The sequence below is a fragment of the Trichosurus vulpecula genome, chromosome 6 (assembly GCF_011100635.1).
Source record: "Trichosurus vulpecula isolate mTriVul1 chromosome 6, mTriVul1.pri, whole genome shotgun sequence".
NCBI classification, from domain to species: domain Eukaryota; kingdom Metazoa; phylum Chordata; class Mammalia; order Diprotodontia; family Phalangeridae; genus Trichosurus; species Trichosurus vulpecula.
Genome location: NC_050578.1, coordinates 97,161,492 through 97,184,374, shown reverse-complemented (window position 1 = coordinate 97,184,374; position 22,883 = coordinate 97,161,492). Strand labels below are relative to the sequence as shown.

Sequence of the window (22,883 nt, the reverse complement as noted above, 5' to 3'; positions counted from 1 at the left end):
CTTTGTAAATACGTAATTAATAATTGACTTTAAAACACAGACAAACAGTTTGGGTTTAAATCTAGTTGCAGGCTAAGTGGTCTGCACAAATGGACTTTTGTGTAGAATAACCAAGAAACCCTATTTGTCATGAAGTGTAAATATTTCTCTTGACAGGCCCTTTGGTAACACGTTTGTTGAAAGCTGAACTCTGGAAGAAGGTTCCTCTGAGAATAAAATTCATTGTCTAATGTGAAGGATCCTTTTGATATATTTATGGCAAATATGATGTGAATTCAGAACATGGAGTACATGCCACATAAAAAATACCTTTTGTGGATAACAAATAAAAGAATGGCCTTATGCTGAAAAACTTATTATTTCCAGGTTTTGACCAATATATGTTAGTCCTAATGGTAAATTTATGACCATCTTTCCTAAAGTCTCTTAAAGATTTTATGTCACCATTCTAAATGCTGCTGATTTTCCATTTAAGACCAGTTTCACTTTATTATAGTAACAAATTCAACCTTAGTTTTACTGATAAATAGGTGTGAGAGAGCCTAAATGTCAGAAAGTATCTGAATATTTTAAGCTTTGGAGTATGTGATGCCACTGAGGTTGCAAGGTATTTGCCATGAATATATTGAAAGTGATAGAAGAGTGGTATTGACAGTAAGGAGTTCAATAAGGGCCAAAATAAGGCAGTACCATTTTGTATGAGAAAAATCCTTGGGTTCAAGATTATGTGTGGGAGTAGCTGGCATAGCAGATCCTGGAGTTAAGAGGACTTGAATTCAAATCCTGCCTCTGAAATTTACTAACCTTGGAACAATAGATAAATCGTTTAACCTCTCTCAGCCTTAGGCTCCTCAACTGCAAAATGGTGATAACAGTAGGACCTGCCTCCCAGATTCATTTCTAAGACTACATGAGATGTTATACGTAAACTAGTTTGAGAATCCTAAAGAACTATATGAATATTAGATATTATTTTTATTGTTAGTATTAATAATATTTTATTAAATTATCCCAGGCACTAGGAGGAAGGTCTAGTAGTATAGCAGTAAGGAAAAAAATGTGGTTTATTAAAGTGAAAATTCCCAAAATTAGGCAAGGTAAATACACAAAAAAGGAATGGAAAAAAAAGTAATGGGGGAAAATAGTATCCAGTAGAGAGGAAGAGGGAAAATATGAGGAAATAAAGATAAATACTGGTATTAGGTGGGGAGATGGGTATAAGCATTGATATAGCACCTACTACGTGCCAGGCACTGTGCTAAATGCTTTACAAATATTCTCATTTGACCCTCACATTAACCCTGTGATTTGAGAGCTATTATACCCATTTTACAGTTGAGGAAATTGAGGCAAAGGGTCACACTGCCAGTGTCTGAGGCAGAATTTGAACTAGAGTTTTCCTGACTGCAAACTCAGCATTCTTTCTATTGTGCCACTTAATTGTCCTAGATACCTAAAGAAGCGCATACCTTCCAAACAGATTTTCTTTGCTGTTCTAAATTATTTGTCTTGTGAATTCTGACTTATTTCTAAAATACAGCAAAATAGCATTCTTCATTGCATGATATTTGAGATGAAATCTTTTTGGGCATCTTCACCTTCTCCATGGGCAAGATGAGTGCATTGAAGATTCAATATGTCTCCAGTATGCTAGAATGATTTTTTAAAGTGTTGTTAAGCTGCATTAAAAGGGGCTTAATGACAGACCAACAGGAAAAAGCCTTGGGAAACCCTTCCCCTCTCTCACTCCAAACCCTATTGTCCAGTTCCCACCAGGTAGTGTGGGGCTCTTGCTCTTGGCTGGATGTTGACCCCCTCATCCCCCTCTTGAAGTTACTTGAAGTAATCCTTCTCCACTCCACTCCACAAGCCTACTTTCCCTTTCTAACAGTCAATGGTTAGTAAACATCGGTTTTGTCATTGCTCCCAAAGGTCCCCAGGGTCTTGCCATCTTCCCTGCCATTTAGCCTGCTGGACCTTAAGTAACATTTGGTTTTTCCATCTGCCATGAAGCTTCGTCATCTTTTATGAGTTGTCTCCTTGATTAGAATGTAAGCTTATTGAAAGCAGGGACTATCTGGACTTTCTATTCATATCCTCAGTGATTGGCATAGTGCTTGGCACACAATAAACACTTATTAAATGCTATTACATTCGTAGTGTTCAAAATGTCTGAAGTATTGCATTTAGTTCTGGGCACCACAATGTAGGAAGGGTATTGAAAAGCCGTAAAGTGTTCAGAAGAGGAACAACTAAGTTGGTGCAGGGTCTTGAATTCAAGGCCCCTGAAGACAAGCAACACACTATGCTAAGTGTTGGGTGTACAAATAGAAACAAAAAGAAAGATGGCACCCACCCTCAAGAAGCTTACATTCTAAAGAGGAAAAATAGCAAGTAAAAAGGAATTGAAGATTAGGAGCAATAAAAGGAGATGGGAGATGGCACCATCATGGCTCAGAGAAGAATGAAGCCTGTGCCCATTCACCAGATGTAGCCGTCTAGAAGGAATTCAACTTATGAGGTTCTATTGAAGGAACCAGAGTATTTTAGAAGACTTACTGGGAGACATAATTGTTACTTTGTAGTTGAAGGTCTGTCACATGAAAGAGTGAATAGGTCCAGGAGGGCAAAATCAGCAGTAATGGGTGTGAGTTACTAAGGAAAATTTAGGATTGAAGGAAGGAAAATTCCCTAACAATTAAAGTGGTCCAAAAGTGTAATAAGCTGATTCAGGAGGTAGATGTCATCAAGAAAAAAGGATGGATGCTCTCTTGGGGATGTAGTGGGGAGGATTCTTGTCCAAATATGGGCTGGACTTGATGGTTTCTGATGTTCCTTTCAACTCTGAGATTCTGGTTTTTTTTTAAACAATGGAAGGATTGTTACGTGAAAGAGGCCACGAAATTGTTTGTTTTACATTGAACCAGAATCAATTCAGCAGCAAAAATGATACCAGTTGAACATAACACCTACTACAAGCACATCACTGTTCCAGGTACTGTGGACCTAGAGGCTTTTTGGTGGATATATGTCTTTCCCTAATAAAGCTTCCATTAGGTAGAATGATAGGACTGTGGTATGAGCAGAACTATCTTGGTTCTTCTTCAATGACAGCTCATACTCACCACTAAATTGCTAGAGCTCACTTGGGCTAAATATTAAATATGTTCTAGCACCTAGAGTCCTACTCAAGTTGTGCCCACATAGAGTGGCCAGAGCATATCACAGAACCAAAAGTTCTTAATCAATCATTTCACCTTTTCTGTGTGAACACAGCATCATGACACTGATTATTAATGGGTCATTGTTTACTTGAGAGACACAAAGAGTTGTTTTGCACAGAGGCTGGTCCAGAGCCCAGAGCTATTCAACATTTTCATTAGTGACCTGGATAATAGAATGGAGAGAATATTCATCAAGTTTGAAGAAGACATAAAGCTGGAGAAGGGGAAAGGAAGATCAGCCAAACAATTTGGAAGGACAGAATGAGAATTCAAAATGGCCTTTGAAATTTGGAGGAGTGGTTCAAAAGAAACAAGGAAACCGGTGGTAACCAGGGGGTAAATAAAAGATGGAAAAGGTTGGTTATATACAAAAACAGTTAAAATTACATTAAGTTTTAGTAATTTGAGATTCGTTAACATTTCAAGGAAACAGCTAAGTAGAAGAATTCTATAGTAGGAAGAATACCGGATTCTGATCTTGGTTCTTGTACTACCTTCTACCGTTATGAGCTTGAGAGCCACTCACTTTTCCTCTCTGGGCCTAAGTTCTATCATGTCTAAAGAAGGAGAGCTGATCACACAGATCCTTACTAGCTAAAGATAAAAATCTATCATCATAAGTATATATTTCTGTTGTTTTTTTTAAAAGAGCAAACTAAGCATGTCAGCTTTTTAAAAAAGATTTTTTTAGGAAAGACTTTAGGAAATGACTTAAGATTAATTATTTTTTTACCAATATTTAAACCAATTCACTAATAGAAATAGGAATTCAAGCTGTGATCTCATTAGTATAGTGTCCCAGATGAAGGAACCCCACCCCCATCAATGAAGGCTAGCACCTTCTCTGCAATGTATAATCCTGAATAGCTACCTAGAACTCTGAGAGGGTGTGATTCATACATGTGAACACAACAAGCCTGTATCAGAAATCATAATTGAACCTAGGTCTTCCTGACTTCAGAGTCAACTCTATCCACTATGCTATCAACCAGTTGATCTATTAATTGGCAAATATTTAAGGACTTACTCTGTGCCTACCCCTGTAATAGGCTCTGGAGATACAACTATGAATAATGAAATAATTCTTACTTGCCTTGAGCTTATGTTCCAATTGTGGAGACATAAAATCATGGGAGTGTAAGTATGTAAGCATATGAAGTGAATACAAACAAATATATTCAAAATTGTGCCCATTCACCAGATGCAGCCAATACGTACAAAGTAGTATGAAAGGGAGGGCATTAGCATTTGGGAGAATCAGGAAAGGCTTCATGTAGAAGATGGTGCTTCAGCTACATCTTTATGAGGCAGAGATAAGGTGGGACATTCTAGGCATAGAAAACAGACAGTGCAAAGGCATGGTATTGTATATGAGGAACTGAGAGAGAGATAGTTTGGGTAGATTGTAGAGGGAAGAAAGGGGAAAAATGTCCAAAAGAGTTTGAAAAGATATGGTGAAGTCATATTGTATAGGACTTTGTGAAGTCCTATATTAAATGAAGGAGTTCATTTTTTTCTATATGTAATTGGAAACCACTGGAGTTGGTTGAGTAAGGCAATCACATGAACAGACCTGCATTTAATGAAAATAGCTTTGGTATTGGTGTATGGGATGGACTAGACTCAGGATGAACTTGAAACAGAGAGACCAATTAGGAGACCATTACAATCACCAATCATGATGGCCAGTATCTGAACCATTAATGTTAAAGTACTCATCTGTTAATTGAATCAGGATCAATGGATTCTACCCCAAAAGGTCCACTTCAGTGGCTCATGTTGACATGTTGGTATCTATGGGTTCTTAGAGGCTATGCCAGCAGCTCTCAAAAACCATGTGCATGGGCCCAGAGTGTTACACAATGTTTCTTTTAAAGACAAACTTGACTAAATATAGATTTGCTCACCCTCAGGAGGCTGACTACTAGATGATTAACTCTTTGGCCATGAGACCAAGAAAACACATGTGGAAACTTCGGCACTGATAATGCTCAAGTTGAAAAAAAAGAAAGCATGGAGTGATAAGAATCACGCAATTTTTAGACAATCTATAAACATTAATTTAGTCATCGGTATTCTAAATGTGAAATTCTTGTTCAGTGACCAATGAGTTGATATAATATTGGAGGAACTGAATCATTCCAATTTTAATTTTATCACTATAAACATAATGAGCAGATAAATAGAAGCTATAGTGAAGTGGAAGGGTGGATGATAGGCTCTCCTTGGAGAGGTGGATAAAGAAGTTGATGGGACTGGTTTCATCATGTACCCTAAGGCCTCTAGGACTAGCTATAAAATCAACTGTTTGATATCTATAGCCTTTGATAATCTGTCCCCTTCCTACCTTTTCATTCTACTAACACCTTATTCTCCCTCATGAACTCTGTGATCCGGTGCCTCTGGCCTCCTTGCTCCATCCTAACTATGTAAATTCACTGGCTGATCCCCATGCGGGTAACTCTGTCCTTCGTCACTTCTGCCTCTGCTTCCTGGCTTTCCTGATTTCCTTAGCTAAAATCCCTCCTTTTTTGAGAAGCCTTTTCTAACCTCCCTTCGTGATAGTGCCTTCCCTCTAAGATTATCTCCAGTTTATCCCGTGCAGATCCATTTTATATGTAGCTGTTTGCATGTTGTCTCCCCCCTCCCCCATTATTTTGTGAGCTCTTTGAGGGTAGAATCTTTTTATGACAATTTTTTTGTATACCCAGCACTTAGCATAGTGACTGTAACATAATAGGTACATACTAAATGTTTGTTGACTTGACTAAGGTAATGAGAAACATCATTCCACAGAAGTGCTTGGGATAAACATGAGCATAAAGATAACCATGAAGATAATTACAATGTTTGAGGATTTCCCAGACTAATTTGATCTGGGTTACTACTTTGCAGAATTGGGCACTGGAAAAGTAAAAAAAGTGTATTAGAAAATATCTTTCAGATATAAGAAATGAAAGATTCCAAAGCTTATTGACATTATCATTATAACATTAAAATGTGAATATTTTCTTCAACGAGAGTCATAAGATTCCAGGCATTGCAAGAACTAAGCATCATTACTAAAAAATGAAATTGATTATATTTAAGGAACTGAAATGACTAGTTGTGAATGTGGAAATCATTTCCAAAATAGCTTATTGACTTGCTATGGCAGAGATGAAAATTAACACTAAATTAGAAAAAAAGATAAAGATGAGAAGATGTATCCTGTAATTATAACAGCTCCAACCATTCCTATTCAAAGAAGCAATGATGCTCAAAAGAGTCTAGAAATCATTTTAGTCAGCCTAAAATAATACTTTAACTCCTAACAAACCAAAATGAAAAAGTGGCCAGAAGTAGCGCTGCTTATAATTCAGTCATTAGGGAGGGAAAAGTATATATTTTTGAGAAGCATGGCTTGAGAATCAGCTAAACTAGGCCATCCCTAAAATCTTCAAAGTTTGAACGGAAAAAGAGATAACAAGCAGAGAGAAAAGAGAACAGATACAACAGCATTTGTTTAAAAATATTTCCTATGTGTTTTATATAATTGCACATATATAATCTAATATCAAATAGCTTATCATCTTAGGGAGGGGAAAGGGGAAGAAGAGAGGGAGAAAATTTGTAATTCAAAAATTTTTTAAATGAATGTACAATATTGTCCTTTCATGTAATTAAAAAATAAAATACTATTTAAAAGTAAATAACTAATATTTCCTAATCAAAGGTAATAGAATCATAACATATGAACTCTAAATCTCATTCCCTGATAGGCTATATGAGGAAGTAGGAAAAAATCATAATGAAAGTGAAAATAGGAGGCTAGTCTAGGAAAAAAAATCAAGGCTAGTCTGAGAGTTGATTTGAACTCAGGTCTTCCCAGCACTCTAACCACTGTGTCACCTACATTCTCCCCTGGTCAGATCACACAATCAATCCATAAACATTTACTAAGTACCTACTATTATCTAGCCTATGTGCTAGGCACTGTGCTAAGTGCTAGGGATATAAAAAGAGGCAAAAGATAGTTAGTCCCTGACCTCAAAATCACACTTAGAAACGTGTTCAGTTGCTCAAAAACGTGAGGAAGGATGCTGATAAAACAGAGTGACCTGAGAGCAGCAACCAGTCTGGTAAAGTGTCTCAAGATCCTGCCCTAAGGCGAACAGTTAAAAGAACTGGCAATATTTCACCAGAAAAAAAAGAGATAACAGTAGAAGGTGTGCAATCTATCTCCGAGTCTCCGAAGGACTCTGATGTGGAAGAGAGATCAGATCTCTTCTGCTTGGCCCCAGAAGACACAACTAATGCCTGTGAAAAGAAACCAGAGTCAAGTTTCAGTTTGATGCAAAGAAAAACTTCCTAATGATTAGAACTGTCCAAAATTGCGATAAACTGACTCAGGAACTTAGGAATGCTGTACAGGCAGATTCTTGATCAGATCCAGATTGGATTAGATGGCATTTAAAATTTCTTCCAACATTGAGATACTATGCTTCTGTGATTTTTCAAGGATGCTTTAAGGTCAGCACCTTTAAGGAATATTGGCTGACTTTCTCTGAAACCTTTTTGAGAATCCACATCATTATACAAAAGCGTGCACACACACACACACACACACACACACACATGCACACATGCACATACTTTTTAAATTTGAAGAAGAGAAATTAAGTTATTGTCAATTCAATATTTAATCTTTGTTATAGCTGGTATGTCACATTTAGGTCAAATTTACTTATATACTGTGGGTATACTAATTTTATTACACTTAGAGAAAATCTTGAAATTTTGTTATTTATCATCGTTTAATTAGCTCTGTTTTATGCCATATTATTATACCCAACTATAATGGATTTGATACTGTATACTTGGTCAGAAGCAATCATTACATTTTGACTGCTCTCTCGGCTCTCTTCTACTCCCCAGATTATGACTAGTATGTCAGATGGATTGTCAGGATTGTTCTAGAAACAGAGAGTGAATGTCAGAAGTCTATTGTGATAAATAAGACCAAATAGGGTCCGACAGTGGTACTGGCATTGAGATGCATGGTCAGATAAATCTACTAAAAATGGATTATATAATTATAATTGGTTTCATTCTCTAATTCTCACACTCATTCATCCCACAAATCTGATCAGGTATGAAGTCTTGTCAATTCTTTCTCCACAACATCTCTCACATACATTGTCTTTTCTCTGCTCACTAGACCACTTAGACTCTCATCACCCTTTGTTTGAACCATCGCAATAACCCCTAATTGTTCTCCCTCATCAAGCCACACTCCAGTACAACACGTTCTCCCACATAGATGCCAAAGTGACTTCCTAATTTCAGGAGGTGACTCACTCTTCTTTCCACAAAAATACATTCCTTGCCCAGGGATAGCCTGTGTGAAGGCCCCAAAGTGAAAGATGAAATGGCAAGTATGGGGAACAGCAAGTAGACCTGGTTAGCTGGAATCTTAGAATACTCAAAAGAGAAAAAAAAAGTCATCAAGTTCTTTCTTCTGGCCAAGGTTAAAGTTTCCACCTTCATCAATAACCTCAAAAATATCTTGGAAATCTTTTATCTACTCAATTGTGCCCTTTTTCTTGAGTCTTCTTTCTCAAACATTTGCTCATTTTATTTAAATAATTTTAATAACTCCTTCTTCACTGTCTTTCAGGCTACTCAAAGGATGCCCTGGGTTTGTGTTTACTCCTCGTTCAAGAGAAGAACTGCCTCCCAACTTCCCCAAGGAAATTCCTGGAATTTGTCATTTCCTGGACGCTTACATACAAGGAACAAATCCAAAGGCATACTTCCCAAAAAAAGATATTGAAGATGGCAATGCTAACTTTCTGGGCAAAGCATCAGGCATCGATTAAGTTGTATCTTCACCAGTTCTATCAATATTTTGGGGTTGGAATCCAATGAGGATGTCTGAAGCCTCAGAAAGCACTTTAGGATTGCAGATGCCTGAAAACCAGTATTACTGGTTCAGGAGCTAGGTCCCCTAAGACTTGTTATTTCTCTTTTAAATGACAGACTAGATTTACTGAAATAATATTTCAATTCCTCTATTTTAATATTATGCCTCTTGAGGTACCTTTTCTTTTCTGTGACAGACGATGTAATATAAGTCACTTCAAATAAACCTGTACTAAGAATTCTAGACCCACTGTATATAACATCAGAAATGTTGAATGTATTGTACCAAGAGACAGATTTGCCTACAATACCGTTCTTTGCTTGAGCACCAGTCATGCTTAAAGTGCAATGTTCAGTGTTGCTAAGAACAAAGTCACAAGAAGTTCTTATCCCTATTATAAATGTTTAAAACTCACTGCATGTTATTATCTAGCCTCTGACACTTACAAGCCATGTGTCTCTGGGTAAGTCACTTGACCTCCTAAGGTTGTCGTGAGGTTAAAATGTGATATTTGTAAAGCACTTTGGAAACCTTAGAATGATATATAAATTCTAGCTATTGTTGTTATGTGTTTTTGTCATGGTTGCCAATACATAGAAAAATAGGCCAAGTATTTTTTGTCAAGTCCTCTTATTTTAAGAAAATAAGAAAGTATGGGTCACATATTACATAATCATAGCTTAGATTCAAAGTAACACTGAAATATTATTTTAGTTTGTGAATTTTTAAAAAAACATTTTTCATAGTAGCATGTATCATAGCAATAAATGTTATTTTCTGTTCATGTATTCTTCTTCATGTTTAAGAATGATAAAACCTTTCTATAGACATATGAGCAAAGTGTCCAGGTGAAGATAGAGGATATAAATTTCCATTTACTAGGCATCGTATTACCTTTTGTAACGTAATATAATGCTCTTGATTTGATCACCACAGTTTAAACAGAAATAGGGTCCAAGGGAGGTAGAGACTGTGATTTCTCTGATATAGGGAATGATCGGATGAGAAGCTCCCTACTAGTAAAGATTGGCATCCTGTGTCCAATTTACATTCTTAGAGAGTTTCCTAAAATACTAGGTTAAGCAACTGGTCCAGAATTACATAGCTAGCACATGTCAGAGACCTAACTTGAACCCAGGTCTTTCTGAGTCTAATTCCAGCTCTCTATCTACTATACCATCTACTGTACCATACTGCCTCTTGAGGTTAAAGGAAGCACCCCAAAAAAGGGAACTCACTATGCAGTTATACATGAGAGCAGTGCAACTTGGTCCTCAACCAGTAGAAACTGTCTATTGGCTTTTTAAACCAATAGGAGTACCTGTGGGAAAAGGCTAAGCTATATAAGTAGGTGATGTTAGGTTTGTGTCTTTTTATTCTCTTTTTTTTATTAAAGACAACATATTGACCATTTTATAAAGGCATACATGTATTCAGAAACAGATTATGAATCTGCTATACTCTTCAGTGTTTGGTGGATAGTGGCAAAGAAAGTGATCCATTCTGTAAATGTCTTAGCTTTTTAGAGGTAGCAGGGTTCTTTGATCCCAGTTTCTTCATTCTACAGATGAGGAAACTAAATTCTTAAGAAAAGAAGTTTTTCCAAAATTACTCAGGCAGCAAGAAGCAGAGCCAAGACTTGGAATAGGTGTACTCGACTCCTCATCCACTGTGTTGTGTGCTGACACCTGGATTCATCACTCTGATTTTCACTTTCAGTGTTGGTGTTTCAAGTAATCATCCTTATAGTTACTTAGAAAATCTGGTAGTATGAGTATCATTTAAAAAAGAACAATGCCCAAGCAAGAGCATAATGCAAAGAACAAGTTTTAAATCATATATACATACATATATATATATACATATATATATATATATACACAAGTGACAAATGTTTAACAGAAGATCTTAAACTGGTTTGGATCTAGTCAAAATGTGCAAGTTTTTAAATACTTCCATTGTTTGTCTATGTTGACAGCAGGATGAAAAAATTACTTTTGGTTAGCCTGGTTTATCCTCACTGTACCATTTGGTTCTTTACTATGACTTACTCTTCTAGGTCATAAACAGTACCCCATAGGTTCTTGCTAGGAAGTGACTTTGGCACTAGAGGGGAAATAGGCTTCATTCTGTTACAGTCTTCAAAATTATATTAATATTCTATAGAGATTACAGTATAAGTGAAGGATTGAAGACCCTTTTTTTCTGACACTGAACCCTTATTATAAAGGGGGAAAGAGAAACAGAAAAAAAAGTTCTCATTCCCACAAAGATATCTTATTTCCAATCAACCACCTAAATCCCAAATACTTATACTCTTCATTTTTCTGGAAGGGTTGAAGTCTTTTCTGTGTGCTAGACAGAGTTCTAAGTTCTGAGAAGAATGCTAAGTAGAATTCTAAATAAGGAAGGCAAAAAACAGCTCATTGTCTTGAGGAACTCACAGCCTAATGAGGAAGACAACATGCAAACAACTACGTACAAACAAGAGAAAGACAGGAAAAATTGGGAATGGTCTCAGCAGGAAAGCAACAAGATTGAGGAGTCCTGGGGAAAAATTTCTTGCTGAAGGTGAGACTTGAAGGAAGCCAGGGAAGCTAGCACTCTAAAATTAGCTATATGCTATCCTCACAATCATGGTATGAAGCAAGTTATTCCAAGATTATTATTCCCCTTTAACAGTTGAGCAAGCTGAGGCTAGGAAAGGTTGTGAATTGTCCAGCTTCACACAGTAAATGTTGAAGCCAGGATTCAAATCTAAGTGTCAAATTTATGTCCAGGGCATACCATACTACATCTCTAGCACTATTGTTAGAGAGGCTATCTCCTTGGTGTGCTCATCAGCATCGCTTATAGGATCCTTACTTTTCCATCAAAGACATGATATTAGAAGTGTGTTGTATTTTTCCACCCTTAAGGAAGTATTCTTTCAAAAATGAAAAAAAGGAAAATTTTCCTTAGGATTTAAATAGAAAGAACTCTGACATAAACATGACTAAAGAAGACCTCTTTTTGTAGAGAAAATTCTTCTGTTCCAGGGAAAGAGTTCTCAAATAGAAACCAAGAGGTACAATTTTTTATTACACAATAAAGAATTCTTAATAAAGGGGCATTGAGTTTATTTAAGAATAGCTATGGAAACCAAAGTATGTAATTCCCATTCTATTGGGAAATAATTTTTACTCAAGACACATTCTTCTTTGTGACTTCTGTCTAGCAAGAAAGGGAAGTCCACGTCCCCAAAACCTATGAGAAATATGGCATCTTGGCTAAAACCTATTAGTATATCTTTTTTCAAGTCAGCTTCATTTTAGACATCATAATTTTTCTGTGAGTGTATGCTGTTTTTTCCTTTGTACTTCATCAGTTACTGAGAAAAAAAATCCTTTTTATGAATAAGGTACTCTTTCTATTAGGAACTTTTAACATAACAGTTATTTCTTTACCTGTCTCTCTCATTTCAGTATTCTCCCATCATTCTCGACATTTGCTAGGCTGTAGAAACTCCCTTGGCCATATTCTTCATTTAGCAATACTGCTCCCTCCAGTTGTCCATGCCCATCATGATATGCACAGAAATTTATGAGTTAGAAGCTCTGTGAAATAAGCAGAGCTGGAAAATCAGTATGCATGACCGCAATGTCAGGGGAAAGAACAGAACAGTAAAACTGAAGGCCATTCAATTATCATGACTAAGGTTGGTCCCGGAGAAGAGCTTAGAAAATGCAACTTTCTATGTAGAAGTAAAGGATTGTAGATGTGGGGTATTTGTATATACTGTCAGATGTGGTTGATGTGTTATTTGGTTTTTCTGAACTGCTTTTTATTATTTTCTTTTTCATCTTTATGACACAAGCATGGCTTGCTGGGTAGTGGAAATAGAGAGGATATGTTTGGAAATGAATGTAATGTAAAAATCAAAGCATATTAATAAAAATAAGCTAAAATGTAAAAAGACTATAAACTCCGATTACCCTAACTACATACAGTATACGTATATGTACATAGGTGTGTATAACCCTAACTAAACAATGACTGCTCTAACTGTTCTCAAAATGACTTATCACCAGAGTTGGACATTAGGTAATTTTGCTTTTTACCCCTGCCAAAACAAGTGCACCACCACAAAGTTCAGTTAAGTATACCTCAGGGCTTTCACATTCCCCAGGTGTAGTTTGATGCCCACTTTCTGCAGAAATTCATGATAAAAGTTCTCTATCAGCAGGCTCAAACACACATCTTCTGATATCCTGGAGAAGTAAAAGAAAAAGAGAGAGGGAAGAGAAGAGGCAGAAGAATTCTAAACTCTGAACAATGGGCTTGGATCTCCTTCCATCTCAGAATATTCTTTTGTTGCCAACTTAAATTTGATCCGTTATTATAAAGAAATGTTGTGCCATGAGCTAAAGAAAAGTTTTGAGAACCACTGCTCAAAGTTATAGAGGACTGACAATCTGAGTTGGGTGAGGGAGCACCAACATCCATGAATTCACAATGATTTCCATGAAATATATACCATGAAAATATAATAAGACAGAGTGATATTTTTAAAGATCATCAGTTTTTTTCATAGATTTTAATCTATGGATATACTAATTTATCTACTTGAGGAAAAAAATTCAATTTCAACAACAACAAAAAAATAGGAGATCTGGGAAGTTAAATTCAGATTTTTTTGGCTGAGAGTTGGAAATGAGGCTCTGCTGTCATTAGACATTTTAATTTTTATTTGATATATATATGTATATATATATATATAAAACATAAATGTAAGTGACAAAATAGATTTTCACCAAATCAGATATGTATTTGGAATGAAATGACTTGAAATCTACCTATTTTGAGATAAATCCAATCTGTTGGTTATTCTGATTTGGTTGGGTTTTGATCCAGACCTGTGGTTTCCTTGTCATTATACACTTTCTAAATTTAAAGTTTCCTAGTTTTGCTTTTTGAGGCAGAAAGGGACTTTCTTCTCAGCCCTTGTGTGTAAAGTAAGTCTTGGGAACTTATATTCCAAGGCACCAGCTTTTATTTACAGCAAATAATATTTCCCTCTTCCCTACCCTATCTGGTTGATGTTTGTTACTGCAGGTGGTATATTTCTTTTGATTTAATGGTTTTTCTAAACTTCAATTAATTAAAAAAAGAAAACAAATGTTAGACTTTATGTTGAAAAGTTGCATGATGTTTATTGTGATGATGTATCTACAGATAAAGAGGAATTATTTTCACCACTACCTTCAGCAAATTGTTTATACCTGATTTTTGTTTCTGGCAAGCTGCAAAGCCTAGCAAAATGTTACCCAAGATTCTTGGGAGCTTCCTTGATACGCTGCCATATAAATATTGTAATGAAACTATTTAAAACATAATTAAAATATATATATAAAATAAAATGAGTCTTTTTATTGCAAAAGGAGCATCTGATTCACATGAAAGGAATATTGTTCCAAGTTGTGCAATTCTATCAGTCCTTCCCTCTGCTAGACCATTTGTTGAAAACATGAAATTCTTTAAAATAGCAATGGAGGGGCAGCTAGGTGGCACAGTGAGTAGAGTACCAGCCCTGGAGTCAGAAGAATCTGAGTTCAAATCCAACTTTAGACACTTGACACACTTACTTAGCGGTGTGACCTTGGGCAAGTCACTTAACCCCAATTGCCTTTCCTTCCCCCCTCAGAAAAAAAAACAAGATAGCAATGGAGATTACCATTTACAAGAGTCCTCAGCACAATATCTGACACATTTAATAAATGCTGGTTCACTTGGCTTTGGATGATGGGTCATTTTACCCATGCCCGGAAGATCTATTTGCATGTAATGATAGTTAATATTATTGCCTCCTTCATGATATGTAATAGAGGGGACATTTCTTTTCTCTGCCTCCCCCCCCAACTTCAAAGCAAGTATAGATATCTTCTGATTGTTTTTTATTGGCCAGGAGGACTCTTTTCATTGGCTACTGAGCTGGAATTCCATGGATATACTAAACTCTGCAGAGCTCAGAGTCATTTTTCTGTTTCAAGGCCAGCAAGAAAAAGAGGACTGAGGGACAGGTTACCTCTTTAGTATAGTCACAGATCAGGCAACTAAAGGAGTTGTCATAACTAACAGGAATCAGTCAAAGGGTATTCATACCTGCTCTGAAGTACGTGTATGTGTGTGTGTGTGTGTGTGTGTGTGTGTGTGTGTGTTGGAGGGGGGGGAATCTATCCCCAAGGGCGTGCTACACTATAAAGGGAATACTAAAGAGGTAACAGCTTCTCTTCATGTAAGACATACAGCTTTCAAGGATCCAGGGTCACATCTACTCCATGTTACAATATCAGGATAATACTTTGTGAAAGGGTTATTCTTACCTCTCTTACAAGTATATAACAAGTATAACTTGGTTAGGTAACTGTCCTATAGAAAATGTGCCTATGTTAAAGGTAAGTGAATTTCATTGAATTCCACAAAGAATTATTAAGTATCTGTTGTATGTAAGCTTCTAGGCTAGGCACTTGGGTTAGAAAGACAAAAATAAATTTCCTTCTGCTTAAGAACCTTACATTCTATGGGACCGATGATAATTTGCTTGATGATTCTTTTTATAAAAAGAATCCTTTACTTTGTAGAATGATTTCAATAGGATTCTTTAGAAAAGTGATTTTGCTATTGCATCTGAAATATGATTTACTGACCCGTGAATGTCCCTTGAGAAGTAGTGTGATATAATGCAAAGCACAATTGGCTCATATTCAGGAAACTCAGATTCTAACCATACCCCTGTACATAATTTGTAAAGTGGTTTCTGGATAAGGCACAACTTCTCTGTGTCTCATTTTCTCAAAAGGCAAATATTGCGGGATTAGGCTAAATGATCTTTATTGTCTTTTCCACCTATAACATGCTATGGCTCCATAGTTGGATTATGGCTTTAAATATGTTGTGAAGGCTGTCCCTCCCCATCACATGTAACATGAAGGTTTCATTTTATGACTTGGAGGGAGGCAGAATAGACATTGCTAGCATTTTCTCCGGGAGACTTTGATGCTGGCCAGGGTAGAAACAGGAAGTTCGGACCAGTGGCGTGGCCACTCTGCTCTCCTCAGAAAGGGGGTTACTGGGCTAGAATTACATTTATCTGCTTCCTTAAAAATTATTAGGCTAGGGGATATGTTTTTCCAGTTTTAATCTAACTTCTTATCACAGTTCATTAATTGGGGGTAAGGGAGTTCCTAAGCTTTATATCCAAGGCTTAATCCTTTTCCCACCACCTACTAATTCCACAATGAACACACTTATAGGAAACAGCAAAAAGAGGCATTTGTCCAGTCGGTAGTAAAAATGGAAATCAGAGAAAGTATATATATGAGAATATATACCAGACAATACAGAGTGAAGGAGTTCTCCCATTGCGAGTGAGGTCACTCAGCTAAACCAAGAGAGAAGGTTCTAGATCTCATCCAAGGGAAAGTTTCACAAAATCTCTAGTGTCTGCTACCTCCTCTCATGTTGGCTTTTTTCCAGAGTCTTTTCCTTCAATAACCTGAGGTGGAGTTGGTTTTATCCATCTTCTCTCTCAAAGCCAGAAGCCAGAAGGCCTGAAGTCCAAAGACACTCAGCAGCATAAAAACAAAAACAAAAATATAACAAAACCTGAAGAGCTCTCCTCTCTCTGGCTCTCATCAACTCCATCCTGCCCCTTGTGCAAGCATGGGGCATTGGCCTCCACTAATGAAGAGAGAGTCCCATATAAATGGACCTTGGAAGTAGGGTTACAAATATGTAACCTGCTTGCTGTTCGTTTTAGCATAAAAGTAGACCTTCTGTAGCTGTATAGATGCTGATGGCAAAATTTAGTGCAACTTTTTTTATCCTCCTTTGAAAAAGCCATTTATTTAGTCAATAAACTTTTATTAAGCACCTACTATGTGCTGGGCACTGTGTTAAGCACTAAGGATACAAAGAAAGGCAAAACACAGTCCCTGCCCTCAAGGAGCTCACAGACTAATCAGGGAAGACAACATATGGAAAGAAGCTGAAAGAAAGAGGGAGAAGAGAGAAAAAGTAGGGTGAGGTATGTGCTAAAATGCAGGAGTACAGCCAGATGGGAAATGACAAGGGTGGAAAATGATGAGATTGTCTACCCCCCTCCCCTCTAAAATGGAGGGTCTGGGAGGAGCTCTCCGCTGTCCACATTCTACTTTCTCCAACCAGAAGGACGAAGGGGCCTGAGGAGTACTAAAGAGGTATGAGATTCAGGGTTGATGTGATCTTGCAGGATGATGAGTTTCCAGAGAGAGGGCATGATGATGAAGGCCAGTAGTATAGTGGGTTGGAAAAACAGTATGTTAAAATTAAAGAAAGTTCTGATGTAAGCTAAGGTTCATAGATTCATAAATATAGAGCTAGAAGATACCTCCAAGGTCTGCTAATTCAACCCTCTCATCATTAGGGGAGTTATTGCAATCGTAATAGGACTGGAACTCATGCAGGGTTTATCACCAAAGCATGCTGAGCACCACTGCCTGTTATACATTTTTACATCTTACAGATGAAGAAACCAAGGCCCCAAAAGCCTAAGTGACTTGCCCATGGCCACAAATAATAAATACATGGAAATATATTTCTTATTATTAGAGGGTAAATATTACCATACTTAAAACTTTTCCCTTCAGAATCTCACTCTTAGGATAGCATGTCTTTGTTAGCTTTAAATTCTAACCCTTTGTCCTAACCATAGTCCTACCTTACAGAATACAACATATTCAGCAAATGTCGTGAGATCATTTGAAAGCTGTGTGTATAATACAAACTAATTGCCTTGTTATGTTCTGGTAAGAATGTCGGATTCCATTCACTACATATGGTTTTGAATTCTAGATCTATCTCTTACTGATTGTGTGACCTTGGGCAAATAATTTATCTTCCACGAATCCTAGTTTCTTTCTCCGTAAACCAGAGGTAATGGTTGCCCCATCTTAGAAAATCATGTGAGGATCGAATGAGATAATGAAAGCACTTTGAAAATTGGAGTGTGTTTTTTTTTTTAAATATAGAGGGACAAGTAGCATGAGGGATAGCTATCTTTCCTCAAGATCAAGAAAAACTAGGTTTAAGTCTTATCTCAGGCTCCTACTAGCTGTGTGAGCATGAGTACCTCCCGAAGCCTTTTGGGGCTGCCAGGCTAGTGGCTAAGGCTATAAGCTACAGAGGAGTCACTTAGCTATATAGTGTAAGTTCTTTACAGGAATGATATCATAGATTTCCAACTGCACCCTGCAACCTCCTCCTAAATACAAATGAAACATATCATTATAATTTTACAACTAAAAATTCATTACAGAAGCCATAGATTTGGCAGGTTGCAGAAATGTATTTGAATAGGTAGTAAAGAACAGTGGTATAAGATTTGGAATTAGAAGATTTACCTGGATTCAAAACCTGACCATTGCCGCTTACTGCAGGAATGACTGGATAAGTCATTTAACTTCTCTGATCATCATCTGTAAGACAGACAGATAGATAGATAGATAGATAGATAGATAGATAGATAGATAGATAGATAGATAGATAGATAGATAAACAGGAGGGTGGGGAGGGGGAGGGAGGAAAGGAGAGGGGAGAAGGAGTGGGGAAGGAGGGGGGAAAGGAGGAAGGAGTGGTGAAGGAGGCAGAGAAATGCGGGAGGGAGAGTCAGAGGAGGCGAGAGAGAAGTCATTTGGTCATTTGCTGGTCATTTGCTGAGCATTGGTGATAGAAATGCAAGCCAGAAAGAGAGTTCTTATACTCTTCCCAGCAAAGATAAAAAACATAAAGGAAAGCTGGAGGGCAGCAGCAAGGTGTAGAAATAGCTCAGAATTGCTATGGAGGCCTGGCTCCAGTCAAAAAAGGTCCAAGCTCACCTAGGCTTGTGTACTGAGAGGAGATTCCAAGTCTGAAGTGGGTGGAGGAGAGAGATGAGCATGATGTGGAGTACCGGCAGGAGAGAAGTGAGTGGCTAGGTGACTTCTAACAGTCCCTTCCAATTCTAAATCTATGATCCTACTTCTTTAGACCTCTTCCCAGTAAAGGTGCAAACGGAAGCTGCGTGGCTTCACTGTTGACAGAAGCAGTGGAGGACATGATTTTTCTGAAATGAGCTGTATTTCTTCATAAATAGTTACTAATACCCAACGATATAAAATCACAGATGAAAAGGTCACAGACACAAGGCTTGAGTGAAGCTCACAAAAAAAGATAAGCAATGGGCATCTACAATACTTGAGAGGAAATGTGGAAGTGAGGAAAGAGCAGTGATGTGGTGGTAAAGAAAGTCTAAAATCTGGAGGAAAAAATGTGCCTATGACATACTTTTAAGTTTAATCTCCATATTAATACTTCTTCCATCACTTTCTTAAGTCTAGACAATCAACAAAATGAAAAGGTAAGTCCTGATTAGTAGCATTTGCTGATTTCCAGGGTGTAAATGCCCACACTGGAAATTTTACAATGAATTGTAAAGGTTTGAGCTGCCTCCAGCACAGCCCAGGAGAGAGTGCTGGATCTCTAGGCAACAGATGATATAAATGCTGACTCAGACTCACTGGCTGCATGACAGTCCTTTCACTTCTCAGAGTTTCAGGGTTTTTTTTAATCTTTAAAATGGGCACAATAACCCTTTCCAGTACTTAACTCACAGAAATGTTATGAGTTAAGTGCTTTGTGAAATATAACAAAGTATTACATAAATGAGAATTTATAATTAGTACTTTTATAGTCCAATTCTTTTTCAGTTTATAGACTTCAGGAATTCTTAACATGAGATACATAAACCTGTGTGTGTGTACACACATATATGTATATATACACATACACATATGTATATGGATATATAAATTAATCATTGTATTTAATATAATTGGTATTCTTTGTGAGTCTATGTATTTTATTATAAGCATTTCAAAACATTATTCGGAGAAAGGGTCCATAAGCTTCATTAGACTGCCAAATGGGTCCATCACACACACACACACACACACACACACACACACACACACACACACACACACAGAGTTAAAAACTCCTACTATATGCAATCAAATTCTAAGGGGCCCAAATCCACGGGCTTATTGAGAAAGATTGCCTCAAATGATGTTATCTTCAGAGCCAGTTTGATGCTAAATAATTACCAAACCATTTCTTTTAATTTAAAAAAAAAATGTGTTCATGAATAGTGAGTGGAATGGCTGAAAATCTCTCATTTAAGGAAAAGGATACTTAATATTTTAGCCTCCGTAAAGCCTGAGCTATATTATAAAGTTTAAAGTTAACCTTCCCCCTCCACACTTAAATTTGAACATATACCACATATACCCACATCCTGCACCATGCCTGTAACTGCTGTCTTTCAGTTTGGGGTTAAGGTGTTAGATTAAGAATCTTTCCTTGTTTCAAGAATGTGAGGCCAATTATTCCCACCAGTGGGGATAGATGTCCAGACTTTGGGGTTTTTCTTAGAATTGTTTTGTAAGGGAGTTTTTAGGGGCATTTCTTAGAATTGTTTTGTGAGGGGGGTTGGGCTATATAAACTGCCTATCTGCTCTCTGTCGCTGGCCTCCCTACCCCATTCTGCTCTGGGGTAGGCGATGCCCAGTTCTCAAGCGAGACTTGCAAATAAAGCCTCTGTCTTTACCATGAGAGACCTTTGATTGTTATTTCACTTTGGGGGAATTATTGTCCCACACAATAGGTTTTCATTTTCCTTCCCTTCTTTAAAGAGCTTAGAAAGTCAAGTCTCTACTCAAATCTAGATATTCAGTTTCTAAATCTGTGTCTCCCATATTTCCGAGGTAACATATGGAGATTTGACTGTTAGGTAACTAATCTTTCCTCAAAAAAACCTCAAAGCTGGATTTTCCACAATCATGAAAATCCCAGCTCACCTCCGCTTCTTGGAGTCTCTAGTGCTTTTTAATACTCAGTTCAGACGTCATCTCCTTCCTAAAGCCTTTCCACATCTCCCTGGATGTGAATACTCTCCTTTTTCTCCAAAATCCTTTTTGCATTCCCAACTACAGTAAAGTATAAAATCTTTGAAGGCAGAGGCTGTTTAATTTCTGTCTTTCTATTCTTAGTTCCTGGGTCACTCATTCATTTAACAAGTATTTATTAAATACCAACTATGTACCAATCATAATAAAAAGCACTGGGGTGACAAAGAGAAAAATGAAACAATTCCTTCCCCTAAGGATTTTTTTGGAGGATAGAAATGGGAGTGGGGGATAGAATGTGTACACAGAAAAGTGGGTACAAGTGTGTGTGTGCATATGTGTGTGCATGTGTGTATGTAGTTTTATAACATATGACTGCATGTGTATGACTAATATATTTTGTTTTGTATATGTAGATATAACATATACATGTATGTGAATAAATGCATATCTCCATATAGATATATATGCATACATTATATACCACATATACCTGTATTATATATGTTTATATATTAAATATGTATAAACCTATATTTGTGTGTATATGTATTGAAATCTCTGATTTGGAGAATTTCAAAGACCAAGTGCATGAGCCACAGAAATTTAGAAGTCAAAATCCAGGCCAAGTCTTGTGGAGTTTGTAGTCAGAATAGTATTGATGCCCTGAGGACCATGGAGTGAATCTTTGAGAGTGATTTTTTGGAACCCCTGCTCAGTAGGACTCAGCAGCAATGCCACATTTGGACGTAAACTTGGTAGGACCAGTGATATGCAAGAAGTGAATTATGAGCTTAATCTCTAAAACTATCCCAGAGGCTAAAGTAGTGTAGGAAAGCTGTTAGGTGTTGGGGAAACTGTTTGTATGTTCTTATCATGTATTTCCACATAGCACTGGGTGTATAGGTATTTTATTTCATTTATACAAGTGATATCTTTACACTTTCCATGATCTTCCAAAGCATTTTCTTTAAGGACTTATTGCTTGGGTATATTCTTTTCCCTAGAGCTTGATTCTTACTGACTCTTTCCTCCTAGGTCACCAGCTTCTTTGTTTTTTCCCTTATCGTCCTGCTGGTTTCAATACTGGCCTCTTCCCAAACCCCAGACTGATCTCCTAATGTGAATCATCTCCTCCCTATACATTCCTGATCTAAGTGTTCAGTTTTGGAGAAAGAAAAGAAGAATCCATTAAAATGTCAGAGTTAGGCTGTTTAGTGATGGTGGTTACATGGGGGATTTCCAATTGTGAAAAGGCAGGAAAAAATATCACCAGACAGTGTTAGGTTCCCATAACTAGAAAGGTCAAAGGATACCTTTCTCAATTCCTAAATTTATTCACTAACTACTTAACAATGCTCTCTCCTTGTAAAAGTCACACAGATGGTCTCCACACTTGTCACATGATGAGTACAAAATAATGTGGTCAGTGACTCAACATTACTGACCAAAATCAACCCCTAAGTTTTTTCACTAGTCACAAATGGAATTTTGGAAATGACTTGTGGTTTGTGTTTTGCTGTTTCTATATTTGTCTTGTTTAATAGTATGTACTTGAAGGCAAAAGGAAAAAGGGATGGCAGAGGATGAGATGGATAGATAGTGTCATGGAAAAATGAACATAAACTTGGAAAAACTTTAAGAGATAGTAGAGGATAGATAGAAAGATCTGGAGTGCCATGATCCATGGGGTCATGAAGAGATGGACGTGACTAAACAACTGAACAACAACAAAAAAGCTATTTAGAGTCAGGATTTATACCTTGCATATCTTCATCTATAATATTGAGTTTA

The 22,883-nt window shown here is 37.1% G+C and overlaps 1 protein-coding gene across 1 annotated transcript in view; it reads left to right on the top strand.

Moving 5' to 3' along the window:
* GUCY1A1 (guanylate cyclase 1 soluble subunit alpha 1) overlaps nt 1-9,573 on the top strand; it is a 44,341-nt gene extending 34,768 nt beyond the window's left edge. Inside the window, exon 8 of the mRNA XM_036762328.1 lies at nt 8,884-9,573. Within this exon, the coding sequence (XP_036618223.1) occupies nt 8,884-9,085 (202 nt within the window). The 3' untranslated portion in view covers nt 9,086-9,573. The remainder of the gene's footprint in view (nt 1-8,883) is intronic.
* Nucleotides 9,574-22,883: the final 13,310 nt, after the last annotated feature.